The sequence below is a fragment of the Canis aureus genome, chromosome 7, assembly GCF_053574225.1.
Source record: "Canis aureus isolate CA01 chromosome 7, VMU_Caureus_v.1.0, whole genome shotgun sequence".
NCBI lineage: Eukaryota > Metazoa > Chordata > Mammalia > Carnivora > Canidae > Canis > Canis aureus.
Window position 1 is genome coordinate 32,597,423 of NC_135617.1, and position 25,773 is coordinate 32,623,195.

The following is a 25,773-nucleotide window of genomic DNA, read 5'->3' on the forward strand; positions in this document are numbered from 1 at the left end:
ATTTGAGACCATTTGACTTGGGGAGAAGGAATGACATGTGAAGAACAAGCTGTTTTCTATTTTTCTTTAGTTGAAGACACATATTTAAAGAGAAGAAAATAATCTCTATATTATTTTATACAGGGTCCTACCAGAGTCTAAAATTGTTGATTTTTTATGTGTGGTATAATACGCTAATTGGGCCAAACTCATAGTCTTATTTGTAATGTTTTACTGGTGATTGCAGTTGTCAATTCCAAAATGTTACCATGTGATAAGAAATGCATAGATGTGAAGAATACTGTTATTTAAAATTTCCTTGTATTTTTATGATTATCACCTCAAGTGGCAATAGGGTAGGGTACACATGTGTTCACTGTTCATATTAATTTCATAAAGTGGGATGGCTGCTGGAAACACACTAGCTACTGACTAATGTTTTGAAAATCAGTCTCAAAAACCAATGGGCTAAAAGCTTTATCATGGTTGACTAATGAGTGATTCCTGTGATAGAGCACACTGTTATTATTTATTGGAATAACAGTTAAGTAATCAACCAGTTTTTCCTGTTTATGTGTTTGATATCTTAAGATATCAAAGGTTTCATGTAGTGTATATGCAAGTTTTTCTTCAAAGGACAGATTCTCTTGAGTCCTTTCTGAGTAGACATATAGGCAGTATCGATAGCACTGTGTTTAAGATCATCCACTTTGGCATTAGGTAGCTCTTAGTTCAACTCACAGTTTTTATCACTTCCTAGCAGTGTAGTTTGGACACATTACCTGAACACTTTAGTCTCCATTTTTCTCATCTCTTAAAAAAGGGAGGAGGGAGAGAAATGGTAATAATAGTACTAACCCCACAAGATTTTTGTATAATAATGCATGCAATTAGGATAGATCAAGATCTACAGTAAGCAGTCATTAAATTTTACCTCCTGCTGTTGGTTTTATAGATAGATTTAAATAAATTTTATCCATTTTGTTTCTTAACATCATATTTATAAGTCCGTATTTACAAGATCCAAAATGAAGTCATTGTAATTGATAAGTGAAATTATGTATTAGTATAATTTATAAGTATTTTGTACTGGAATATTTTAATGGGTTTTTCCCAGTAAAATAATGAGAAGAACCCAGAGAAGGAGATAGCACAATTATCAAGTCAGACTTGCTTCCTCATTCTCTCTTAGTTCTTGATTTTTTTTTCACTTGGTTTTAAAATCACTGCCTCAAATAATATTTACCATAGAAAAGCAGAGTTAACAAATTCTCTCAGGAGGAAGCCATTCACTCACAATACAAAAAAGTATGTTAACCATATAAAAAATCCTCCCTCCCCTTTTTAAAGATGTATTTATTGATTTGAGAGAGAGAGAGAGTGGAGGGAGGAGCAGAGCAGAGAGAGAATCTCAGGCCGACTTCCCACTGAGTGTGGAGTCTGAAGTAGGCTCCCACAACACTGAGATCATGACCCGAGCTGAAATCAAGAGTCAGACACCCAACCAACTGACCCACCTAGGCACCACACTCCCTTATTGAAAAAATGCATTTCTCTTCAAATTAAAGCAGAAGAACATAAGATGTTCCCATAAATGCTATAAGTTCTAACTAGACACTCTTCTAGACATTTAGGATCTAGAAATGAAAGACATAGTATCTGTCCCTGGAGAGTTCACAGATTGTCAATAGACAATATTGATAGAATTGGTAAGCTTGAATGAAGCTATAAGATACTGAAGTATCATAGGCAAAGAAGTATCTAATTTAGTGTGTTGTAGGAGATGGTAAGGGAAACTTAACTAAAAGTGACACCTCAGCTGAGTTTAGGTGGATATTGCAGACTTGGAAAGGCATTTATAAACCTGAAAGAGTATAGTATGTAGTTTGTATTATTGGATATGGCAAAGAATAAATATGGATTATCATTAAGCAAAAGCTAGAGATAGTAGTGGGGGACAAAATCATCAAGATCCTATTGGTGATATATGAAGGGGAGGGGAATGGGTTTCTTTCCTGAAGGCGATGGAGAGAAAATGACAGATTTAGAAAGAAGAGTGAGTATAATTTCTTTTTAACAATCCCTTTGTTCTTACTGTTAAGGATGGATTGAAACTAGGTCTATATATAGAGGAATTGGTGAAAAGGTTCTGTCAGTGATCCATGAAAGAAATCATCATGGCTTGAACAGAGTCACAGTGAAAATAGGGATGGAGTTAATAGATTTTAGAATCTAGGATTTAAGAGTTTCATTTGAGTGTAGGGAAGAATTGAGAGGGAAGAATTTGGGATCACATGTTTTTAACTTGTGTGACTAGTTAGAAAGTCATGTCACTTACTATGGTAGAGATTTAAGTAGAGAAATTTGTGACAGTGGACGTGTTAAATTTGAAATACTTAACCTATATAGCTAAATAGAAATGTTTAAGAGGAATTGGAAGCTCAGGAAAAAGATTAAGGCTAGAAGATTCAGCTTGGGAATCATGGAATATGGAAATTGATTATATTACCTCATAGGAGTGTGACTAATTTTAAAATAGGTGAAAGAAAAGAAGAGTCAATAATTGAGACTGAGAGCTGCTTAGGAGGCCAGAGAAAAAGTAGTGTCTTAAGAGACAAAGGATTAGGATTTTACAACAGATGGAAACCTAAAGTAAATTAGAACTGAAAGGCATTTTTTGGACTTGTCAAGGCGACATTGACAAAAAACAAAAAACTTTTAGTATTAGAGATAGGAGATGACAATGCACTGAGGAGTGATTGGGAATTGAAAAATGGAAGAGGCTTAATGCAGATTACTCTTTCAAAAAGCTTGATAACTTAAAAAAAAAGACTTTTCTGAAAGTGCAGTACTACCACTAATCTTCGTACTTCTGTTATATTGTATCTTCCTTTTATGTTGCAGTGAATTTGTTTAGATGTCTCTTAAGTTGTGAACTTCTTAATAACAAAGACTTTTTTCTTGAACCTTTTTAGATCTGTAATGCCTCAGAGTATCTAGTATATACATTAGGGGTAGAACAAATGAATGAATCAACCAGTCAATAAGAGAGATAAAAATGAATAACGTTCTCTTTTGCAAGAAACTTAGTCTATTAGGGGAGATACAGACATATGTCTCTAAGAGTAATTCCCTTCTTCTTGTAAGCTTCTTTTACACTGGTCTTTTTCTGTACTTCAAACTTGTAAAACCCGTTTATGGCTTTGGAGCCTTTGTAACAGCTATTCCCTTTGCATCGAATTATCTTTTCCAAAATATGCCCCTGGTTGATTCCTTTATTAGCAGTCCTCTGTTGAAGCACTGCTTTCCTGAGTACCTTCCCTCTGCATACTCCACAATTGTTTACCCCAGTTAGACACTTTACTGTATTTTTCTCACAGTATATATTACTGTCTGAAATTATTACTGATAAAATTTGGGTTCTGTGAGAGAACATGCTGGGGCAAGTGAGAGCCAGACAGGCACTGAGTGACTCTTTGCCTGAGAAAAATAATTAAACATGGGCAGAGGAGTTCCTGAGAAGGTGAGAGGTAAAATGTCATCATGTATAGTATTCTTTGTGCAAACTTGTTGGGAGGAGCACTGGAAGAGGCACCCAGATGCCTCATTCAGCTACTCAGAGTTTTCTGAGAAATACACAGAGAGGTAGAAGACTATGTCTGCCAAATAGAAAAATTAGAAAACATGGAAAAGGCAGATGGGCCTCATTATGGAAGAGAAATGAAAACTTTTATATCCCTGTTAGAGAGGAAACACAAAAATTCAAGGGTCTCAGTGCACCCAAGAGGCCTTCTTTAGCCTTTTTCTTATTTTCTTCTGAGTTTCACCCTAAAATCAAAGGAAAACATCCTAGTCTATCCATTGGTGATGTTGCAAAGAAAGTGGGAGAGATGTAGATTAACACTGCTGCGGATGACAAGCAGCCTTATGAAAAGAAGGCTGTTAAGCTGAAGGGAAAATACAAAGAGGATATTGCTGCCTACTGAACTAAAGGAAAGCCTGTGTGGTGGATGGGGCAGGAGATGAGGGAAGGAGTTGTCAAGGCTGAGGGGGAAAAAAAAAGGAGTCATCGGGGTTGAGAAAAGCAAGAAAAAGAAGGAAAAGGAGGAAGATGAATGAGGAGGAGTAGGGCAGAATTTTTAAAATTCTTATCTGTTAAGCATTAACTACCCTATCCCCAACTCATTGCTTTTATTTATTTATTTTTATTTTTTAGATTTTATTTATTTATTCATGAGAGACACAGAGAGAGAGAGGCAGAGACACAGGCAGAGGGAGAAGCAGGCTCCTGCAGGGAGCCCAATGTGGAACTCAATCCCAGGACCCCGGGATCATGCCCTGAGCTGAAGGCAGATGCTCAACCCCTGAGCCACCCAGGCGCCCCAACTCATTGCTTTTAAAAGGAAAAACTTGAAATATAGGCTTGTAAAATTTGTTTTTAAACTGTCATTTGTCTTTTTTTATATAGTTAATACTATCAGATGTATCTTTATTTGGATAGTCCTGCCCAGGTGATATTTTCAGTAGCCACTAACTTTGCCTGGGATGGTATGGGGTTGTAACTGGGCATGGAAATTTAAAGCAGGTTCTTATTGGTGCACAGCAGAAACTAGTTATATATGGGGATGGTAGTTTTGTCCTCTTTGGGTGTCTCCAATGGATCTAATAGGAAAGAATTATTTTCTTAACAGAATACCTCTGTAATTGCAAAAAGAAAAAAAAAGTTACAGCTGTATTGTTGACATTGTGAATGCTTCTACATAAATATAATTTTTTTTTTTTTAATTAAAGAAAGTAAAATAGGGGCACCTGGATGGCTCAGTAGTTGAATGTCTGCCTTTGGCTCTGGTCATGATCCCGGAGTCCTGGGATCGAGTCCTGAAGCAGGTTTCCCACAGGGAGCCTGCTTTTCCCTCTGCCTATGTCTCTGCCTCTTCTGAATAAGTAAATAAAATCTTAGCACTGCCTACTTAGCAATCCTACTCTTTCTTACCAGGCCTTTTCTATACTGCTGTTTTTTACAGAATAAAGGTAAGGTAATTGTTTTGCTTCTTTGGCTTTATCCTTACATTGACAGTGATGTTTTCACCTTAAAAATAAAAGTCACTGAAAATTTAGTGTCACATTTTATTTCAGGATTTAAGTAAGCTAAAGCTATACATTCTTTTCATTGTGATTCTTTTTTCAGGTTTTTTTAATGCTAGGTTTGACATAGACAAATGACAACATTAATGAATACATTTTCATAATATGACAATTTAACATTATTGAAGAGTGAAACTAGTGATACATTGCTGTCTTATGTTTGCATGGTGTTAAACATTAGCTTAATATTTAAATTTGATTTAAAAATGAATTCTGAAAAAGCATTTTCAATTTTGCACCTAGCTCATAGATTTCTTTAAACTTAATTGTGGCTAAAAATACTATAGTAACCAAAACTTGTCTGCTTAAAATTCTTCAGTAGCTACCTCACTGGGTTAAATCCAAACTCTCTCTGAAACCCTCTGTTACCTTCCTCAGATAAAACCTTTTCAGCTTAATTTCTTGTTATTTCCACTTAAACTTTGTAGTCTCAGCTTTTCTCACTTTGCCAGTCCCCTGTTCTAAGAGCAATATTTAGATGTTATTGAAGAGAAATGACTACTGTGTTTTCTCCTAGGCATTGGAGCATTGCTGAAAAAATCTGGTCAGTTGAGGTTTTTATATATCATGCTAATTTTAGCAGAACTTTCACTTTTGCTCGCAGATTTTTTCCTTTTTTCTTATTGCTCTTATTCCACTTTATTCACTTTTTTTTAGCTCCTTTCTCTTGTTTCCCCCTTCTCTGGTTTTAGGAAATAATCCTCAGATATTTGTTAATAATTATTGCCAAAATTACGACTCATCTAATTTCTTTCTTGTTTACTTTAAAATTGCTGTTTCTACCATATCTTTCTCCATTATATATTTTAGAAACCTGTGTATTCCTCCCAGCCAACGCCCCTGTCTATGTTGTTCATAGGTTCAAGATTGTTCTCCCTTTCACCATTTACATGACATTGGTTTTATTTTAGTGTCCATAACACTTTTTTAACATTTTGATTAAAAGACTGTAATGTCCTACTCTTCAGTTTATTACTAACCGTACTTACATTTGAGGTAGCTTTGGGGAAAGAAAGTGTGTCTGTTCAAAATCTGCTCTGTATTTTCTTTTTTTAAAATAATTATTTCATCAATTTTTAATTTAACCTTCCGTATTCAATTTAAACACATGTAGTGGGGTGCCTTGGGTGGCTCAGTGGTTGAGCATCTGCCTTTGGCTCAGATCTTGATCCCAGGATCGAGGGCTCCCCACAGGGAGCCTGCTTCTCCCTCTGCCTGTGTCTCTGCCTCTCACTCTGTGCCTCTCATGAATAAATAAATAAAATGTAAAAAGTTTTTTAAACACATGTATAGTACTTTAAAAATGTTTTCCAAGTAAATTTAATTTTTCTTGTGCATCCTCAGTTGATTATTCATATGTATATATGTTTCTGGTAGTCATTTTAAAAGAACTTGGTTGAGTTTGTCAGATCATGTTAATTTTACATTCCTATAAAAATAAATTAATGATCATAAGTAATGATGCATGAAATACAAATTGTTTAGGGATGCTTTAGAGTTCTCTTTGAAATTCTGCCAGGAGTTGGGGAGGGTAGGAGTGAGGGTGGGGACAGGGTACTACTTTATAGGTCCCAGAAGAAGAGAGTGAAGAGAGATTTCCCTAAAAGGTAAAAAATTTCTCTCCTGCAATTGAATGGAAAAAAAGAAAGGTCAGTTGGAATAATACATACTTGGGGAAAATGTACATAGTGCTGTTTTATTTTCGCACTTATCTAAAGAGAAAAACTATAAAATATTATATTGGGGAGATTACTAAACAAAGCATTAGAAATATAATGGGACTTCTTGCTAGATTTTACTTGGTGAAAAGTCACTGAATGCTTATGTTAGATCACTGGTTGCTACTATTCTTTTCATTAGAAGCTGGTATTTTGGTCAAAAAGGTGTTTAGTTTTTCTTTTTTCCTATTTGTTAACATGAAAACTACGTGAAACATCTTCTATAGTAGAATATAAAGCAAACTCTTACTCAAATACATACGAACAGAACTAATTCTATCAGTACTATGAAGCATAATGAGATATCATGATTTTACTTCTGCGTATATTCTACCAGCATTAGCCTACCTAAAATATTACTTTTGTTGTAAATTTATAACCTTTATTTTTTATTATTAAGTAACCTCTATTCCCCCAGCTTAGGGCTCAAACTCACCACCCCAAGATAGAGAATCTCATGCTCTACTGACTGAGCCAGCCAGGCACCCCCTGTTTTTGTTGTGAATTTAGATCAGAGCCAAATCTTGCCTTAATTTTTAGAAGATAAACAAAGTGAATTAATTGACTTAATTTGTGAAATTTAAAGGGTTGAATAAATGAATTTAAGAATTAAATGCTTTAAAGCCATTTTTTATTCAACAGATGCCTAATGCAATTCCCATGTGCCAAGTGGTAAGTAGATGAACTTTCTGGAAGGGCACAGTCTACTACGGTTCCTTCTTTACTTTCCACAGATAGCTGAGATGTAATCTCATCCCTTTAATTCCCCAGTTATTGTATCTCTTTTATTATTTCTATTCTGTAATAATCTGTTTTACCACTCATTCTTTCCTACTTAAACTATAACAACTTTCAGATGGCCTCTAACTTTCTATCCCAATTCACACTGATGCCAACAGGATCTTTGGAAAACATAAATCTGATCCTGATAGTGACCTGCTTGATAATCTTAAGTAATCCCCATTACAAAACATTATTTCTTAGTATACTGTGAAAGAAGATTCTTCATAGTTTTTCCCTGACTCTATCCTCCTGCCTTTACCTTATACTCTGTTAGTGTACAGACTTCTTGCAGTTCTCACATTCACATATTCATGCCTTTGATCAAACTTTTTTCTCTAGTTGCCATATGGGATGTTTTTGTTCTTTTTAAAATAGTAAGAATATTGCTAAAGTAAAAGTAAGAATAGGACTGCCAACAAAAGCAGTGGTGGTAATATTCCATAGTTCTTACCATATGCCAGGCACTATCCTCACTCATTCTGTTTTTGCAACAATCTTCTGAGATAGTTATCAAAAAGAAATCTGAGGCATAGGAAACATGTAACTTGCCCAAGGTTAAACATGTAGAAAGTGATGATGCCAGGTGGTGAACTGAGACATTTGATAATGGAGTGCTTGAAGATTGAAGCCTGGAGTGGAGTGCTTGAAGCTGCTAACACTGCATTGCCTCTTCATGTGAAAGACTGTCCAGGCATCACTGCTTCTGGATTCTTTTCCAGACTTATTTCTTAACCTCTCAGGAAAAACACACTGCTCCATTCTTTGGATCTCTTCTGATTAACAGTATAGCACTTTGGGCATATTATTACATTTGTACTTTTCTGCCTTGCTTCCTGAGGAGTGGACTACTATGTGTCTGCATCTCATCATCATATATCTGGTGTTTGGCACATACTTAATCTCAAGGCAAATAAATAAGTGTATGAATCACTGAATTCTAAAGGTAGCAGGAACCTTAGGGATCATCCAATTTAACTACCTTGTTTTATAAATAAAAAGCCTGTGATTAAATGAATGTGGTAAGAATACTAGATTTTAGGGGCACCTGGGTGGCTCAGTGTGTTAAGCATCTGCCTTCAGCTCAGGTCGTGATCCCAGGGTCCTGGGATTAAGTCCCAAATTGGGCTCTCTGCTCATTGGGGAGCCTGTTTCTCCCTCTTCCTCTGTGCACATGTGTGCATGCTCTATCTCGCGAATAAATAAATATTTTTTAAAAAGAATACTGGATTTTAATGTAGATAATTTACAAAGTTAAGTTTTATCACTAGTCTTTAGTGCTTAGAAACCCACTTAGGGAAGCCTGGATGGCTCAGCAGTTTAGCACCTGCCTTTGGCCCAGGGTGTGGTCCCAGGGTCCTGGGATTGAGTCCTACATCAGGCTCCCTACATGGAGCCTGCTTCTCCCTCCCTGTGTCTCTGCCTCTCTCTCTCTCTCTCTCTCTCTCTCTCATATGAATGAATAAAAAAAAAAAATAAAATCTTAAAAAAAAAAAAAAGACCCACTTCATTTGCTTCGAAGCTTAGAAGAATGTGAGTCAATTGAGAGTATTCTAAGTACTGTTGGCAGAGTCTGGTTTAGTATAAGCATTTAACACGTTCTGTTAATACTATGTCATCATTTATATGTCATAACAGTATGAAGACAGTAACACATCTGTGTCATTTGCTTTTGTGAATCTTCTAACCACTTTCTAATGTCAAATGTAAGAGTTTTTGTTTTTTTAAGAATTAAATTGGAAAGGTTGTAACATTCCACCTTTGAAACCTTTTGATAAGTTTGAATCTGGGAAATGGATATATGAGGCTAATGACACTCTCTACTTTTTTGTGCATTTAAAATCTTCCAAATAATGAAAGATAGAAAATAAGGAGAGGTTGGTAAAAAAGTATATAAATTTACAGCTATAAAATGAATAAAGGAAATTAGAAAAGAAAAAATAATAGAGCCTAGAAGTTCTGATCTCTTCTGGATTATGTGAAATTGAAATGTTTATTTGTGAATATGGGTATTCATAGAAAACCTTTGTATCCTTTACGGTGTTTTTCTGAGCATATGCTGCTATAGCAGAGTAAATGTGTAATTTATGTATTTTTACTGACTTCATACAGATAAACTGAATTTTTTTTTTGAAATTTTTTTTAAAAACCTGGCTTTGGTGATTTTATACGAAATGTATTTAGCTGAAGATCACTGATGGAAAACTCATATGTATTGTTTTTACCTTCCTAGGAGAAAAAGTCCCAAATTAGCTTACTTTTATTACTGTATAACATAATAACATAGACAGGATTAGTCACTATTGTATATTACGTTTGTTCTACTATTACAGTTTTGTTCTGTCACTTCAGAAGTTCAAATCTTTCACAAGATTCTGGATAGAGGTTACTTTGGGTGCTGACTAGGAGATCATAGGTAAACATTACTGTTAACATCCTATTTCTCCTGTTAGATTGGTGAGCACACAGGTATTGTTTTGTAAGAACAATAAAAATAGCCATGTATAGAGGAGAATTCCTAAAACAAATATTTCATGTTTCAGCATTTTAAAATATAATTGTTGGGAAACAGACATTACAGATACAGTTTCTTATTTCTGTTGAAAATTTGAATTAAAATTTATAGAGTTGGGACACCTGGGTAGCTCAGTGGTTGAGCATCTGTCTTTCCCTCAGGTCCTGATCCTGAGGTCTAGGATTGAGTCCCACATCAGGCTCCCTACAGTGAGCCTTGCTTCTCCCTCTGCCTATGTCTCTGCCCCTCTCTCTGTGTCTTCATGAATAAATAAATACATCTTCAAAAAAAATTTATAGAGTTAATTCCATTAATACACATTTTTATTTTAAGGGTTCTGATGACTGTCTTGTGAAAATCTGGGCAACAGATGATGGGAGATTATTAGCTACTTTAAGAGGACATGCTGCTGAAATATCAGACATGGCTGTAAACTATGAGAACACCATGATAGCAGCTGGAAGTTGTGATAAAATGATCCGAGTCTGGTGTCTTCGAACATGTGCACCTTTGGCTGTTCTTCAGGGCCACAGTGCATCTATAACATCACTACAGGTAATTATTTTAATTTCTGTAAAATGTTCTTCATTTTAATTTAAATTTTAAGTCATTTTTATAATCCATTGTATAAAGTGAACTAAAATGAAGAAATGAATATTTCCTCTTTCTTTTAAATACATGGACTTTAAATAAGATCGTAGTCATGACCTTCATTAATTTTGGATGTTTTTTAACCCTGTTGTAGTTTCTATTTGCATAGTAAAAAGTAGGTTTATTTTTTTGGACTGTGTCACTCTCTTCTTATGAAGATTTTTTTTCTTCATTTATTTTTCAGTTCTCACCATTGTGCAGTGGCTCAAAGAGATATCTGTCTTCTACTGGGGCAGATGGCACTATTTGTTTTTGGCTGTGGGATGCTGGAACCCTTAAAATAAAGTCAGTTGCTCTTTTATTTCGTGGAATAAATTGTTTAGTTTAATGGTTAAAATTGCAATAGTATAAAGTAGTCAACAATAGGAGATTTATTTATTCTCCTCGAGTAAGTAACAAAAATGCATTCACTGACCTCTTTGATTTTCATGTTTTCCTTTGTTTTTCATGCTTCAAACAAAGTTTCTTATGTTAACGTGTTTGGGGTTTTTTTTTCCCCCCCGCCTTAGGGGTTTCCTTCAGAATACCACTCCTTTCTGTGTGCCACATAGTTTCATCCCAGTAGCTTCTTCTGGTATTGAGAATATAATCTTAAAAAGTTCCTAAGGTTGTTCTTTAGAAGAATTACAATTATTTCTGTCATACATCTGCAAATTTTAGATTTTATTATAGATCTTAGTAAACTTAGGAAAACTGATTACATTTTCACTAAACTACATCAAGGTAGATAGATGCATCCTTCCCCAATCCGATAATAGCATTTTGCATTTGTGCTTTCTCTTGTATTAATGTCTTGGTTTATTAAAACAAGTTAGCTAGACAGTGTTATTTTTCAGTTAAGGACAATGAGGCAAAAAAGGTTAAACAACTTTCCCATTGTTAAAAAAAGGTCTTAAAAATTGGCAAAGCCAAGACTAGAACAATACTTCCCTGTCTGTTCATCCGTGCTGTCTATGCCATGCCACCTCTCAAGTGAGTGTAGTAGGGAGAGGAAGTGCTACATTTTGCCCCATAGACAGACAGTGAATGGGGAAGTAGTACATCCATGGTTTTGCAATGTTGAAATGGTCATCTCTGTGCTCTCATGGTAGAACATCATTTGGATTAGAAGGTATATCTCAATACTTTTATCTGACTTCTATTTATAAATTGTCAACCCAAGTTGAATAATTTATGAATGTCTTTATTTTAAAATAGTAACGTTTACATAAGCTTCATAAACATTAACATTCCTGGAGAGTACCTCTTATAACAGGGCATTAGGAGGCCATGGCAGCTAGAGTAACGTTAATAAAATAAACTGTACTTCATTTGAAAAGAGGATTCCGATCAAAGATGTAATTCTTTAGAGAAAGCAAATTGATTTCATTTTAGTTGCATTCTTAATATTTAAAATATAAATATTAAAGATTTTCTGTAGACATTTAGATAAAAGTTTAAATATTTTACTGATGTGTAGACAATAGTTAATTGTCATTTTCCTTTGAGTATTTTTTACCTCCTTATGGACCAGATTGAGATACCATTGTCTTTCCATGTTTTGTTTTTGTAGAGAAGAAAAACATGACTAACAGTCTTAAAATTAGCATAGGAACAAAAATGTTTTTACAAAATTAAACTCTCACTTTGTGCTTCTTGAGGATTTCAGTGCTAAGTACAATATTTATCTGAATTCTTGTGAAGTGAGTTTTCCCATATAAATGTTTTTTTTTTTTTTCAGAATCTTTACATAGATTCACCTGTTAGCCCAATTACCCTATCCATTTTTTTCACATAGGTATGTTTTTTAATGTAGATATAAGTGGAGTACTGTATATAATTTTCTGCTGGTTTTTTCCTTAACATTTTGTCGTAGGTATTTGTAATAGTTTTAACAGTTCCATTTTGTTCCACTGAGTTGTTATTCCATGCTTTTCCTCATGATTTTCCAATTTTTGGGTGTAAAAGGTTATTTCTACTTGTTTATAGGTAGTATTCTTCTCTGTTTTTAATTGTCCCTAAAAGCTTTTAATGTATTTTTCTTTTAAGATTTTATTTATTTGTTCATGAGAGATGCAGAGAGAGAGGCATAGACAAAGGCAGAAGTAGGCTCCATGCAGGGAGCCTGACGTGGGACTTGATCCCCGGTCTCCAGGGGTCACACCCTGGGCTGAAGGTGATGCTAAACCGCTGAACCACCCGGGCTGCCCAAAAGCTTTCAATTAAAGTCAGGCGTTTTCTTAGACACTTTGGGACACCAAAGTGGATTTTCTTTTCCATTTTTACTCATGGCTGCCATAAATTTTGGCGGTATGTACATTGTTACTATCATGGGCTTTAATTACTGATCAAACGCAAAAAAATTGTATTGAGCTATAATGCTTTTGTATGATCTGATGGGGTGGTGCCTTCAGCAACCTAATCTGCATTAATTGAGAAAATCAGTTCTATTAGTAAACAAAACCTATTTTGAAAACCCAAATCTTTAGGTAAATTTGCTTTTTTACAGTGTTAATGTAGATGTTAACAAGTCACACTGATAAAAATGCTATTTCGTAGATAAGAAATAGGAGTGACTAGGTGACTTGATAGCTTGCTGAAGAGATCTCTGAGTAGGAGAAAGCTGTCCAAGCATATTTAGATTAGATGTGAAGGGAAGAATGGAAATTCAAAATGTACAGATGATAATAATGATTACAAAAATTTTTAAAGCACTTAGACTTGCCAAGCTTGTACTAAGCACTTTACATTTGTCATCTCATTAATCTTTATGACAACCATAAGAAGGTACAAGTACAATCTTTAGGACAGATAGGAGAGAAAACTGAGGTGGATGCTAGAAGTACACTGTTGGAACCCCCTCTCAATCACTGTACCAGACTAAGAGCAATTTTTCATTGATGGATTATCTAGAACTGACTGAAGTAAATTAAAGTACTGATAATCCTCCTACTTATTGAGTGTGTTGGGCACAGTACTAAGTACTCTATGGATTAAACCCATTTCATTATCTCAGTAACTCTTTAAGATATGTCTTAGTTTTACTCTCATTTTATAGAAGAAGACAGTGAGGTACAGAAATGTTAACTTGCCTAAGGTCATACACCTAATAAGAGGCAGAGCTGGAATTGCCTGAGTCCAAGGCCTTATCTTAAAATACTTCTTCAAATGTGGATTTAAAAATAAATTGCTTATACCTGTACAACTGTTTTTTGCCTTTAAAAAATTAAAGTCCTTGTAAAATGGCAACCTATATTATTATTTGCATATCGTGATTAAGTTGCAACAAAATGATTGCTTAACACTTACAAGAATGTGCCAAAAGTTAACAAAAATGTAGGGCTAGGATCCACAAGGTATTAATGAAAATAGTGTATTAGATTGCCTTTATAATTTCAGATTAATTTATTTAAATTACAGTTACTTGAATTTTACTCTGAATAATTAAGTTGTAAGAATGTTTTAGTAACTTTGTTTCTACAGAGTTCTATTCATGCTCAGTTATGTTACATCCTGTGACTAAAAAAAATTCTTATATCACTTTAAAAATTTATATATAGGGACGCATGGGTGGCTCAATCAGTTAAGTGACCGACTCTGGGTTTCAGCTCAGGTCACTATCTCAGGTTCCTGAGATGGAGTCTCACGCTGGGCTCCATACATAGCACAGAGTCAGCTAGGACTCTCTATCTCCCACTGCACACCCCTTTGCATAACAGCATGCTCTCTTGCTCTCAAATACATCTTTTAAAAAATTATTTATAAATGGGGATCCCTGGGTGGCTCAGCAGTTTAGTGCCTGCCTTGGGCCCAGGGCATGATGCTGGAGTCCTGGGATTGAGTACCGCATCAGGCTCCCTGCATGGAGCCTGCTTCTCTCTCTGCCTGTGTCTCTGCCTCTCTCTTTCTCTGTCATGAATAAATAAATAAAATCTTTTTTTAAAAAATTATTTATAAATGTATTTTAAAATTTTTTAACAAATACTTTTGTTTTCTGTATCAGTCAAAAAGATTTTTCTTGTTCCAAATATATAGCTGATAGATCATAAGTATTTTGTACTTTTTCCCCCTATATGATCTCAAAACTGAAACCATTCTGTGTTCATTTGCTGTGGATTGTAGAAGTTATGCAGTGTATTCAGTTAAGGCTCTATAATTTTTTTTTTAATTTTCTCCTCTGATATCCTTAGAAAAACTAGGTCAAAATGTATGTTAAGTAGGGCTTAAAAAAATCACTGTATTGGAGCATTACAAATATATTGTATTGGAGCTGGTATGTTGTAAAAGTCTATAATTTTTCTTTCTTTAGTATCAGTGATTGCAACAAACATTTAATGTCCATAGTGCTAATATAAGACATAATTTATAACCGTTACATAATTGGTGTAAATATATTTGAGTGTAGATCACTGTCTTCTGTAGCTATCTTGAATGAGGATTATAGTTGATCTAAGATTCAAACAGTCTTCAGATTTTCACTGGGATGAGTGTAAGATTCTTTCTGGAGTCTTAAAAGGTATATTTCATCGCATCAGATAATAAACGGAGGAAAATGTTTTACAGTGTCTAACGTTGAAAAAGTTTATTAATAAGCCACAGGAGACAGCATCTATTTTGCTAGTGTGCTCACATTTACAAACGACTTTCTAATGTATTTGTGCATTGCTACTGTACTGTATGAAAAACTGAGAACCTGTTAAATTTGATTAGAAGTAAGTGTAATAACTACATCTCTGACGTGGCAGTGGCTTTGAGAGTGTTTCACATGTAGATCTTGTATAATCAGAAGCTCCTACAAAATCTGTAGGATTTTGCCATAAGATCTGCTGATCACGACACAATGATTTTCAACTTGTTTTTAGGAAGGGAGCCATCTGTTGCTTCTTATTTAATTTTGTCATTCTGTGATTATTTTTTGAAACCGCTCATTTCTGGTCTTGCTGACCCCTTTGGGGATATTTTTAATTATTTATATTTTGTATTCTAGTCCAAGACCTGCTAAATTTACAGAGCGTCCTCGGCCTGGAGTTCAAATGATCTGTTCTTCTTTTAGTGCTGGTGAGATTTTTTTCCTCCCAAATTTTCCACTTAAAGTTGTACATTAGAAAGCTTTTAGTGGAACACATAAGATTTTGAAAATACTTACTATTGTAATATAAATCATATTTGCATACATAGACCAGGGGATGGTCATAAATTAGAAATACTTGAACTTTGCTAGAGTTATTTTATGTATTCACATGACTAAGAATTTTTTTGAGACCATAATTCTCTGGTAAGAGAGAAGAGTTTCAGAATTGACTCTGTTAAAGAATAGATCTTTGAATAGTTATCTCATCGGAAGAAAGATATTTTAGATATGTTTTATATTTTCATAGAGTTTGGAAGTAACCTGTAGCTAAGTGAAATAAATTTGGTTGTAATTGTAAATCTTTGTTAATTACCTTGCTCCAAATTTTTCTTTGTTTTATAAAAGGTAGCTATATAGCAGTGCGGATACCCCATTTATGTTTTGAGTTTATACAGTAGCATTTTGAATGGATATGTCTTTTAAAACAGATTATAACTAGAATATTTGAAATGAATTGATGAGAAAGTGTAATGAAACATCAATAGATTTAATACTTAAGTGTTCCTAATACCAGTTCCTTCCACATTTACCTCCAGTTTTACTTATCTTTTCAATTGATAATTGTGAATAGCAGTAGTACCTGAGATAGGTGATTGCAAACTAATGACATAAATCTGTTTTTGCCATATTAATATCCAAACATGTTTATTTTCTCACTTCTAGATTTCTACGGCTACTGCCATGAAGATAGTTTTCCTTTTAGTAATAACAATTATAGGCACTATCCATGATTTCAGAGTACTCTGTAAGCAGTTCTGTTATATAGCACTGTTTTCAACACTGTGGGAGAGTGTTGATTCCAAGGAGAGAGGGTAAATTGCATATATAAATAATGCAATGCAAAGTAGAATATATGTGCTATGAGAAGAAGTCTTAAATAAGAGTTGAGAGGATGGCAGGCTCATTCGATTGCAGAGTTGCAAAGACAACCTACTGAAGAAATTGGGCCCTAAAACTTTGATAGGATTTTAACAGAAGAATGTGGCAAGAGAAGGACCTAGGCAGTTAAAAGGCATGTTTTCTAGGGAGCATGACTGATAATTTTAACATAAAATTATGTAATTACTTAGTGAAGTCATTTGTAGTAGAAATCTTCTGTAAGTATTGAAAAATTTATCCTAGTTAAAGGTGTGTTTGTAAAGGTAAAAGTTTATTAAGTTTGGGTTAAGATGTGTTATATACTTAGGATAAATATGTATACTTCTAGAGTAAAATGCTAATCATCAGTATATATCATGGTAATGTTGCTTGCATTTTATTTAATTTTCAGAGATTTTGAAATTACGTTTTACTGATAAATGTTTGTTATTCCTCAGGTGGAATGTTTCTGGCAACAGGAAGCACAGATCATATTATTCGGGTTTATTTTTTTGGATCAGGTCAGCCAGAGAAAATATCAGAATTGGAGTTCCATACTGTAAGTACTGGTAAAAAGAATTAGATTGGAACAATTTTAAATGAGTCTAATAGTTTATATTCAGGATTCTCTTTTTTATCTGCTTATATGTAGGACAAAGTTGACAGTATCCAGTTTTCCAACACTAGCAACAGGTAAAATAATTATTTTTGTTTGTAAATTTAATTCTAATTTAAAATTTTCAAATAAAGACATTTCTTGTAGTCAGATTTTAATTGAAATTATATACAAACTAGCCAACTAAAATATAAAGGTCGTGACCAGTCATACTAAAAAGTGACTATAGCCTGAGTGTATCTTTATGTTTTGTGTTAATGTTTATTTAGCCACTTTTAATAATAGGGACGTTTATCCACCCTATATTTTTTCTGTACATGTCAGAGTGTAGGGAAACTTTTAGTAGAGTTTGAAAATATATCACAATGTAATATTTGAAGCAGAACTGTTTATTGATGATAAGCTTAAATGATATAAATGATATAAATTTTCCCAGATTCTTATTTTAAAATGAAAGAAAGCTATTTCTAAGCACCTTGAGTAAAAGAAGTCAAGTTCTTTAATACTGAGAGGAAAATCAATATTTTTCCATTGGAAAATATTGATTCTATTTGTAAGGTAGTAAATAGTGGCCTTGAATCACTGTTGAATGTTATTTTGTGATTTAACCATACACATTAGAATGTATTTGTATAAATTTTTAAAAGCCCATAAAGTTGCAGAAGTTCTTAGTTTTGCAGAGAATATCTGAAAGAGTAATCTCTTGTATTAGAATGCTGTGTAAGTAAAGATAAGTACTCTCTTTTAGTATTTTGAAAAACAGCTCTAGAAATACGCATTTTGGTTAAGTACATGTGATTTGGGGGGGGGGGTTTGGGCTTCCTTTAATACAGATTTGTAAGTGGGAGTCGTGATGGAACAGCACGTATTTGGCAATTTAAACGAAGAGAATGGAAGAGCATTTTGTTGGATATGGCTACTCGTCCAGCAGGGTAAGAAATCAAATTTAAAATCTTACATCCATAAAGATAGATCATTTAAAGTATGTTACATTATAGGTTGATGTGACTCTCAGCCTATAAAAACATATGTGATAATTCATGTTAAAATGATTACTTTTCTGTAATAATTAGTGCTATCGGAGATAGAGGATATTTCTGAAATAATTTTTTTTCTATATGTATGAGAAGATCTGCATTAATGACTTTTTCCAGTTCAGTTTGTTAAGGAGGTGATAGTACTGTAGGAATACTTGTAAGTTTAGCTAGTTTTCTTCAGAAAGTGGGACATACTGTATTGTTCATCAGTCACAAAGAGATGATATAATATGTTACTGAGGGATGATTATAGTATATGTAATGGTTCTCTCTAGCCAAGACAAGTTCTGTTTCACCTTGTAACTGTTATTTGGTTTTAGTATTTAATAAATTAACTGTACTTGTATTTGTATGTAGTAGTCTCAGATGGATGGGAGAGCAAAGCAGTTAGCAGGGCATGGCACCAGCAGTAAAGGATGGATAGTGAGCAGCATGGCACAGAACTCTTGGATCTAGATAGAGTTAATAGATAACATGCTCAAGATCATCTATTACTAAGGGCTTTAGGAGTGCTGAAATCCTGGGTTCGCTGACTCAGTGGAATGATTTTTGCCCTTATTCTTTGTTGATTCAAACTATTCTTAATTGTTGAACGATAGTTATCCATGCAATGAATGTAAATATAAATTATAAGAAAACACATTTAGGTTTTTGTCATAGTAGTATTTTAATAAATAATATCAGTGTAAACAAATACTGCCTCCATCACTTTCAGCCAAAACCTTCAAGGAATAGAAGATAAAATCACAAAAATGAAAGTAACTATGGTAGCTTGGGATCGACATGACAATACAGTTATAACTGCAGTTAATAACATGACTCTGAAAGTTTGGAATTCTTACACCGGTCAACTAATTCATGTCCTGATGGTGAGAAAAAAAAAAAAAAAGACTCATTTTTATTTGGTATAATGAAAATAATTATAGAATGGACTATTTTCATTGAGAAAGTCTTTTATATAAAGTTAGCTAAAAAATGTTGCTAAATGGATAACAGATCTTTGTGGTAGATAAATAATTTTAAAATATAGTTAAAATGGTTTGGCTTGGAAATCTAGATCCTTGCTGTCATTTTTATGTAGGGCTGCATCAGTAGTAGTCTCAGATTTCACCAAATGATAGCGAAACCTTGGATGGTGGTATTAGCTCAGCTTCATTAAACATAGATAAATTTGAAGATTTTTGCCACTTTAATAATTCTTAGAATTCAAATTCTAGAAATGTTGCCATATTGATATTTGATTGAATTTCCATTTTTAAAATTTATAATTCTTTGCCACTTCAAAAATATTTCAGGGTCATGAAGATGAGGTATTCGTCCTTGAGCCACACCCATTTGATCCGAGAGTTCTCTTTTCTGCTGGTCACGATGGAAACGTGATAGTGTGGGATCTGGCAAGAGGAGTCAAAATTCGATCGTATTTCAATATGGTAATTATCAGTCTCTTCATTTTATAGCTGCTAAAGGTTTGGGGACTTCGTGCAGGTATTCTGCATATCACAAAGGAAATCCATGTAGGAGTTTGGTTAGACATTATTTTACTTTTAAGTTTCAAAAAGAGTTTTGAATTGTACACTCTTATTTAGATGTTAAATTTAAAAGAAAATTGTGCATATTACAGTACATGTATATTGGTCATAACTAATTTGGTTTTTAAAATAGTTTTAACAGTGATACTTTGAGAGACTCACAAGTATGAAAATACAATATAATATAAATAAGAGAGGGATCCCTGGGTGGCGCAGCGGTTTGGCGCCTGCCTTTGGCCCAGGGCGCGATCCTGGAGACCCGGGATCGAGTCCCACATCAGGCTCCCGGTGCATGGAGCCTGCTTCTCCCTCTGCCTATGTTTCTGCCTATCTCTCTCTCTCTCTCTCTGACTATCATAAATAAATAAAAATTTAAAAAATAAATAAATAAATAAATAAGAGAAATTTTGGAAAATAATGTGAAAAAATTTTAAATATTTATATTTTGGTATTGTACTTTAAAAGTCTTATTGCGCAACAGGATTTGATTCCAGTACCATCATTTTATGTATTTATTAAAGTTTTATTTATAAAACTTATAAGTAATCTTTATGCCTCACATGAGTGGATCTCATGGTCTTCTAACTGAGCTAGCCAGGCACCTACATCCTAATACACTCATTTTAAAATTAAAGCCAAATTAAAGGCATTCTTGTTTTTTTTATCCAATTATAGTATATTAGATATTATTTCAGACCATTCCTCTTCACATTTCGCTTCATATATAGATTTTTAGTATATTTTGCTCGATATTGGAATTGTAATGGTTTAATATCACAGCTTACTGTGCATTGTTAACACATCTCTGTAACCACTGTATGAAGTTTTCCTCAAATACTTGGTTTATCCAGTAATAACATATTTTTAATCTATTTTTATATATCAGAGATAACTTTCAACAAAATAAAAAACTTTTATTTCTATTTCAGCATCTTTAGATTTTTTTAAAATTATTATAGAAACCTCGTAATGAATTATGAAACACTGTGTAGTCAGAGTTATTTTGCCAGAGAAAAATTTCAGAAGTGTCATTTGTGAAATACAGTGGTTTGTGAAAAGAATTCATGAAAGTGATATTATACTTGATTGATAATCATAGTAAAGTTACTTCTGTATAGTCAGAAGTAATAAGATCATTTGGGAAGAATAAGATGCAAGAGTTTTCATTAGTGAAGGAATTAAGTTGGCTGTCTTTATGGATACCTTAGTGTATAAAAAGTAAGAACGAAGATTTGTCAAATTCTCACTCTTCTAAAAAGATTTAATTATTTGGAGTACAATTTTTAGTGACAAATGGATTTCCTTAGTGATATTGTACAGATATGTTTTTAAGAGCAAATAACTTAAGTATGCTGGTAAAGAATTCATTCTTTTTCTATCCTTGTGTTTCTGGTTTGCTCCTTTTTGGGACATCTCTGTTGAATAAAAATATTAGTTGTTTCTTAATTTGTCTTTATAGCTTCAAAAGAAAACAATTTGTGGCCTATACATTTATTAGTGACTTTTCTTAGTAATTTCATATTTTTAAAAGGCATTGGTGTGTTAGTAGAGTGTTTGGAGGGAAAGTTTTCTCTCATACTTGAATACTGCTTTCACCTTTAAGCTACAAAGGTGAATTTTTCCTCATCAGGTAAGTTAATCACACTAATGTTCCACCTTATGTTATAAAAATTGGAATACATTGAGATTGAAGTGATTTGCTCTTAGACCATCATAAATTAGTGAGATAGCCAGAAACAGAAGTCAGCCATATTATATGTATATTCTTTGAAATTAGCTAGGGGATTAGTTACATTACTACTGCCTTAAAAATTGTTTTAATAAGAGTTTTAGAAAAGCTATTTTTCCTGTTTCAAGATATGAAAAGCCTCTAAAGGGCAGAAGAAACAGCTTTAATAATTAACCGCAATAAGTGGAATTGGATGGTGTCCATAAGAATATTCAAATTGAGAAAGACAAAATGTAGACTTAAAGGATTAAAAATATATCCTGCATTTAAAAAACTAGAAAATGAAAAGATCCTCTTTTTAATTTTTCGCAAGAGTTTTAATGACTTCCAAAGTACTTGTACATATTACCTCATTTGGGTCTCATGAAAACTTTGTAATGTAATCATGGTAGATTTTAGATTTTATTACTAGATTTACGAATGGAGTAACCGTGTAGAGATGAATTTCTTTGCACAGGTTTACCTAGGTCACAGTGTATATAAAAGAGTACTTGGGGTTTAGACCCATATTTTTTTGTTCATTGTTACTATGTTAATGCCAGCTCTGGTTAATGATTGACCATTGCACAGCTAACTTCCAGTGCTACCTAGTTAGTGATAGGTCACCAGAAGAAAATGTTTTTATAATAATATTAACTCTGAGTATAGAAGTTTTAAGATCTTGTAATTTAGCTTGATGATTTTTTTCTCTCTTAATTTATAAGTTATCTAAGTGCCCTACTTTTTGCTCTTTTGTTCATTTCATTGTTTATCTATGGACAAATGGAAGATAAAGCATCCAGCATTGCTATTAAGAAAATAAAAGCAGTTTGAGAGGGGAGTAGAAGTTTGTGCTCACTGTCCACTCTCCCGAATGTTGACTTTTGGTTATACTAGTAAAAAGTATTTGGCTGTGTAGCACCCGCAACTTTTTGAGTTACTAAAATACCATATAACTTGAAGAAGTACAAGTTCAAACCTTTATATTAAATTGTAGTAGTAATAAGTTCAATCATAAATATTTTTTTAATGCTCTATAGAGGGACTAATTATAGTGCCTTGGAAAATTTAAGGATAAATAATTCTAGTGGAATACTCCTGTTTAGACTAGAAATGGTGAAAGATTAGATGAAGTTTTATTAAGACTAAGTAATATTTCATGTGACTTTTAAAAATCAAAGCTTACAACTTTGATTTTAAATAAATAAATTCACCGTTAAACCTATAGTTAGAAAATAAGACATGTAAGTTACCTTTAAAATAATAAAAATTTGATATACAAATTCTTTAAAATATAAGTTATTATCAATCATATTTTGAGGATACTGCTTTACTATTGGGTTTTCTTTTTATAATAAATAGATTTTCCATTTGAAATTCATAATACCTTTGCAAGAAGTAATAAAATCACGTAACAAAAATTATGTTGTGTTAATCAGCATTTTACTCTACCTTTCTTATTACAAAAATTAAATGAAATTTTAGAAATTGTCAAAAATTCTGTATTAATGAAAAGCCTTTCACAGGTGAAAAGTTGAGCTTTGTAAATGCCCATGTTTGACATACAGTAATTTTTAAAATAAACTTTTTAATAAAAAGTAATGATACATTTATTAAATTTAAAATATGAGACATTGAGATATTAATACTGCCCTGATAGTCATCATTCTGGTAAATATTTTAATTCTTTTTTCCCTGTATCAAGCCTTGGCTTAAACTTTTTAAAAATCTGAACTCTTTTTTAGGACCACCTAAATTTGTAGACAAGGGTTGCAATTAAGAATTGAGATAAAGATTTTATTACTGGTTTGCTTATATAATCCCCTAATTGATTTCATTTCAGAATCTAACAAATAGATTCTCAATTTGCTAGTGGTATTATCTAGAAAAAGTGATTTACTTATCTTTACTGTTAGATTTCCTCTTAAATCAAGGATCTTAATGATAAAAGGTGGGTGTTGGGTTTGCTTTTGTTATATACAGGAAGTATATGACAAGTGAGGTATGACAGAGCATGAAGTGAAATAGACAATATATGTTTCTTGTAGCCTTCCCACCATTATTTCATCCTTAACTAAAAACAAAGTAATCTTAAAATAAACTTAATAGCATAGTGTATTTGCTGAAAAAATGTATAAGATATACATTTTTTATACATTTACATGTATAAACTTTAATCTTGAACCTTCTTATGTCTTTTTTTTTATGAGCCAGATAATGAAACTAAAGAGAATTTTGTAGAGAAGATTATGATAAGACAACTTATTATTTTAAAATGCATATATATAAATTCCAGCTCTTAAGATTTACTTATCTACATCATCTAAAAACTATGTCAGTTATTCATGTTATAGCTGAACAGTCCTTATATAACTTAAGTATTAACGATAAAAGTACATTTAAGTATTTTGTCAAAGGCAGATAGTGTATATTAAGAATAAGTTTAGACTATTTCTAACTTAGCAAGCTAAGTATAGCTTCGTTTTTATAGTTGTTTTAAACTCTACTTTCAATGCTTTCAAACTTCAATTTGATGTTAAAAGGTAGATAAATTATTCCCAGAAGTAACTTGAAAATATGTGCAAACTCAGAATTGAATGTGAAGGATTTTGTAATATTCCAATTCCTTGAAAGAGGTAGGCAAGTTTGGGACTTTAATACAACCAAAAGTGTTCCTAAATACAAAGTTGTTTTATAGCCTTTTTTCCCTTAACACAGTAGAGCTATGTTTTAACTGTAAGTTTAAATGAATGATAAATCATTTTGAAAAGAGACTTTCAAATTTCTTAGTACTAGGCTATTTGATTATTAGATAGTAAGTAAAAGATGTTTGGAGCGAGATTGTAGACCCCACATTAGTAGCTTTCCTCCTGTTTCTGGTGCTTTTGCTTTATCTTTCTTGTTCCCTTTCTTTTCTCTGTATCTATTATTCTAGCTGTGTTTATGACTCTTTTTCCATATCTTTCTGTTTCTGTCAATGTTACTCAAAGCTGTAGTTTGTTGCCTCTTGTCTGGTTTTGATTTTAATTGAAGAGTACAATGTCTCCTTCTAGAAGGCAATTTTACTGAATTTAAGTTTTGCTTTTGTTGTTTCATGAGTAAATTCCAAATAACAATTTTTATTTAATTAAAATTTTCCTTATTTTTATAATTAACCTTTCTTTTACTTGAGATTTTTAAAAAATGTTCCAGTGTCCACTAATCCAGAACAATATATTTCTCCTTGCAACGTTCCAAACAAACAGAGGCTGCCAATCCACCACTCAGAATTTTTGCACATGCATACTTCTGACAAAATGTTCTCAGTGTGACCTCTAATTTCATTTAAGACAATTGTAGCCGCATATATCTAGGAAAGGCAGAAAGAGAAGCTCAAAATAGGTATCTCATATCGTGTTCTCTTGTAAATCAAGATTTCAAGGTAAATCTTTGTTTCTCTCCTTCTCTCCTTCCTTTTTTTCTTTCATCTCTCCATCTCTTTCATTACCTATCTATCTCATCTAACAAGATGCCGTATATCTGCACTCTATTAAAAGGATTCTTTGATGCTTCTAGTCCTTGTTTCAGCCTCTCTGGGCAAGAAATTACCTTCAATCTTCTGAGTATAAACTATAGTTATTGTCAGTTTCAGGTTTCTGGGGTTCTCTACATCCTGTCTCTTTCTCATCTTTGGTATCAAAAACATCTTAAAATCATTGCCATGGATGTGAGTTTGTCTCTGTATCTTGTCATCCTGTATTATGTTTAGTGAATTACTTTTATGTAATTTTCTGATATGGTCTATGAGTTACTATCATAAGGGTGTTGAGATTTGATAGTTACACAGGGAAGTGTGTACAATTATACAGAATGTAAACATACAGGTGAAAGACACTTTAAATAGCAAATATTTCAGTGTTTATTTTGTGCATAAACACAAACATGGAAACCACAAGGAACAGTAAGACATGGTCCTTATTTTTAGCCAGCGATGGTAGCACGGTATATGAGAAAAATAATTGCTATATCTGAAGATAGAGGGATCACTTCAGGGTGGATTATCAGAAGACGATTCGTTAAGGAGGAAGAATTAAAATTGTGTGTTGAAAAAATAAAAATTGAGTCAGAAAAAATACTCATTTATATAA

General features: G+C 33.1%; 1 protein-coding gene and 1 pseudogene across 5 annotated transcripts in view; both read left to right on the forward strand.

Moving 5' to 3' along the window:
- PHIP (PHIP subunit of CUL4-Ring ligase complex) overlaps window positions 1-25,773 on the forward strand; it is a 131,862-nt gene that overhangs the window by 36,268 nt on the left and 69,821 nt on the right. For all 5 annotated transcript variants that reach the window (XM_077903303.1, XM_077903301.1, XM_077903299.1 and 2 more), the window contains 8 exons: window positions 10,471-10,692; window positions 10,973-11,073; window positions 15,755-15,825; window positions 17,215-17,315; window positions 17,409-17,449; window positions 18,206-18,304; window positions 19,125-19,278; window positions 19,705-19,839. In XM_077903303.1, coding sequence (XP_077759429.1) covers window positions 10,471-10,692; window positions 10,973-11,073; window positions 15,755-15,825; window positions 17,215-17,315; window positions 17,409-17,449; window positions 18,206-18,304; window positions 19,125-19,278; window positions 19,705-19,839 — 924 coding nt within the window. The remainder of the gene's footprint in view (window positions 1-10,470; window positions 10,693-10,972; window positions 11,074-15,754; window positions 15,826-17,214; window positions 17,316-17,408; window positions 17,450-18,205; window positions 18,305-19,124; window positions 19,279-19,704; window positions 19,840-25,773) is intronic.
- On the forward strand, window positions 616-10,464 carry LOC144317228 (high mobility group protein B1 pseudogene; annotated as a pseudogene).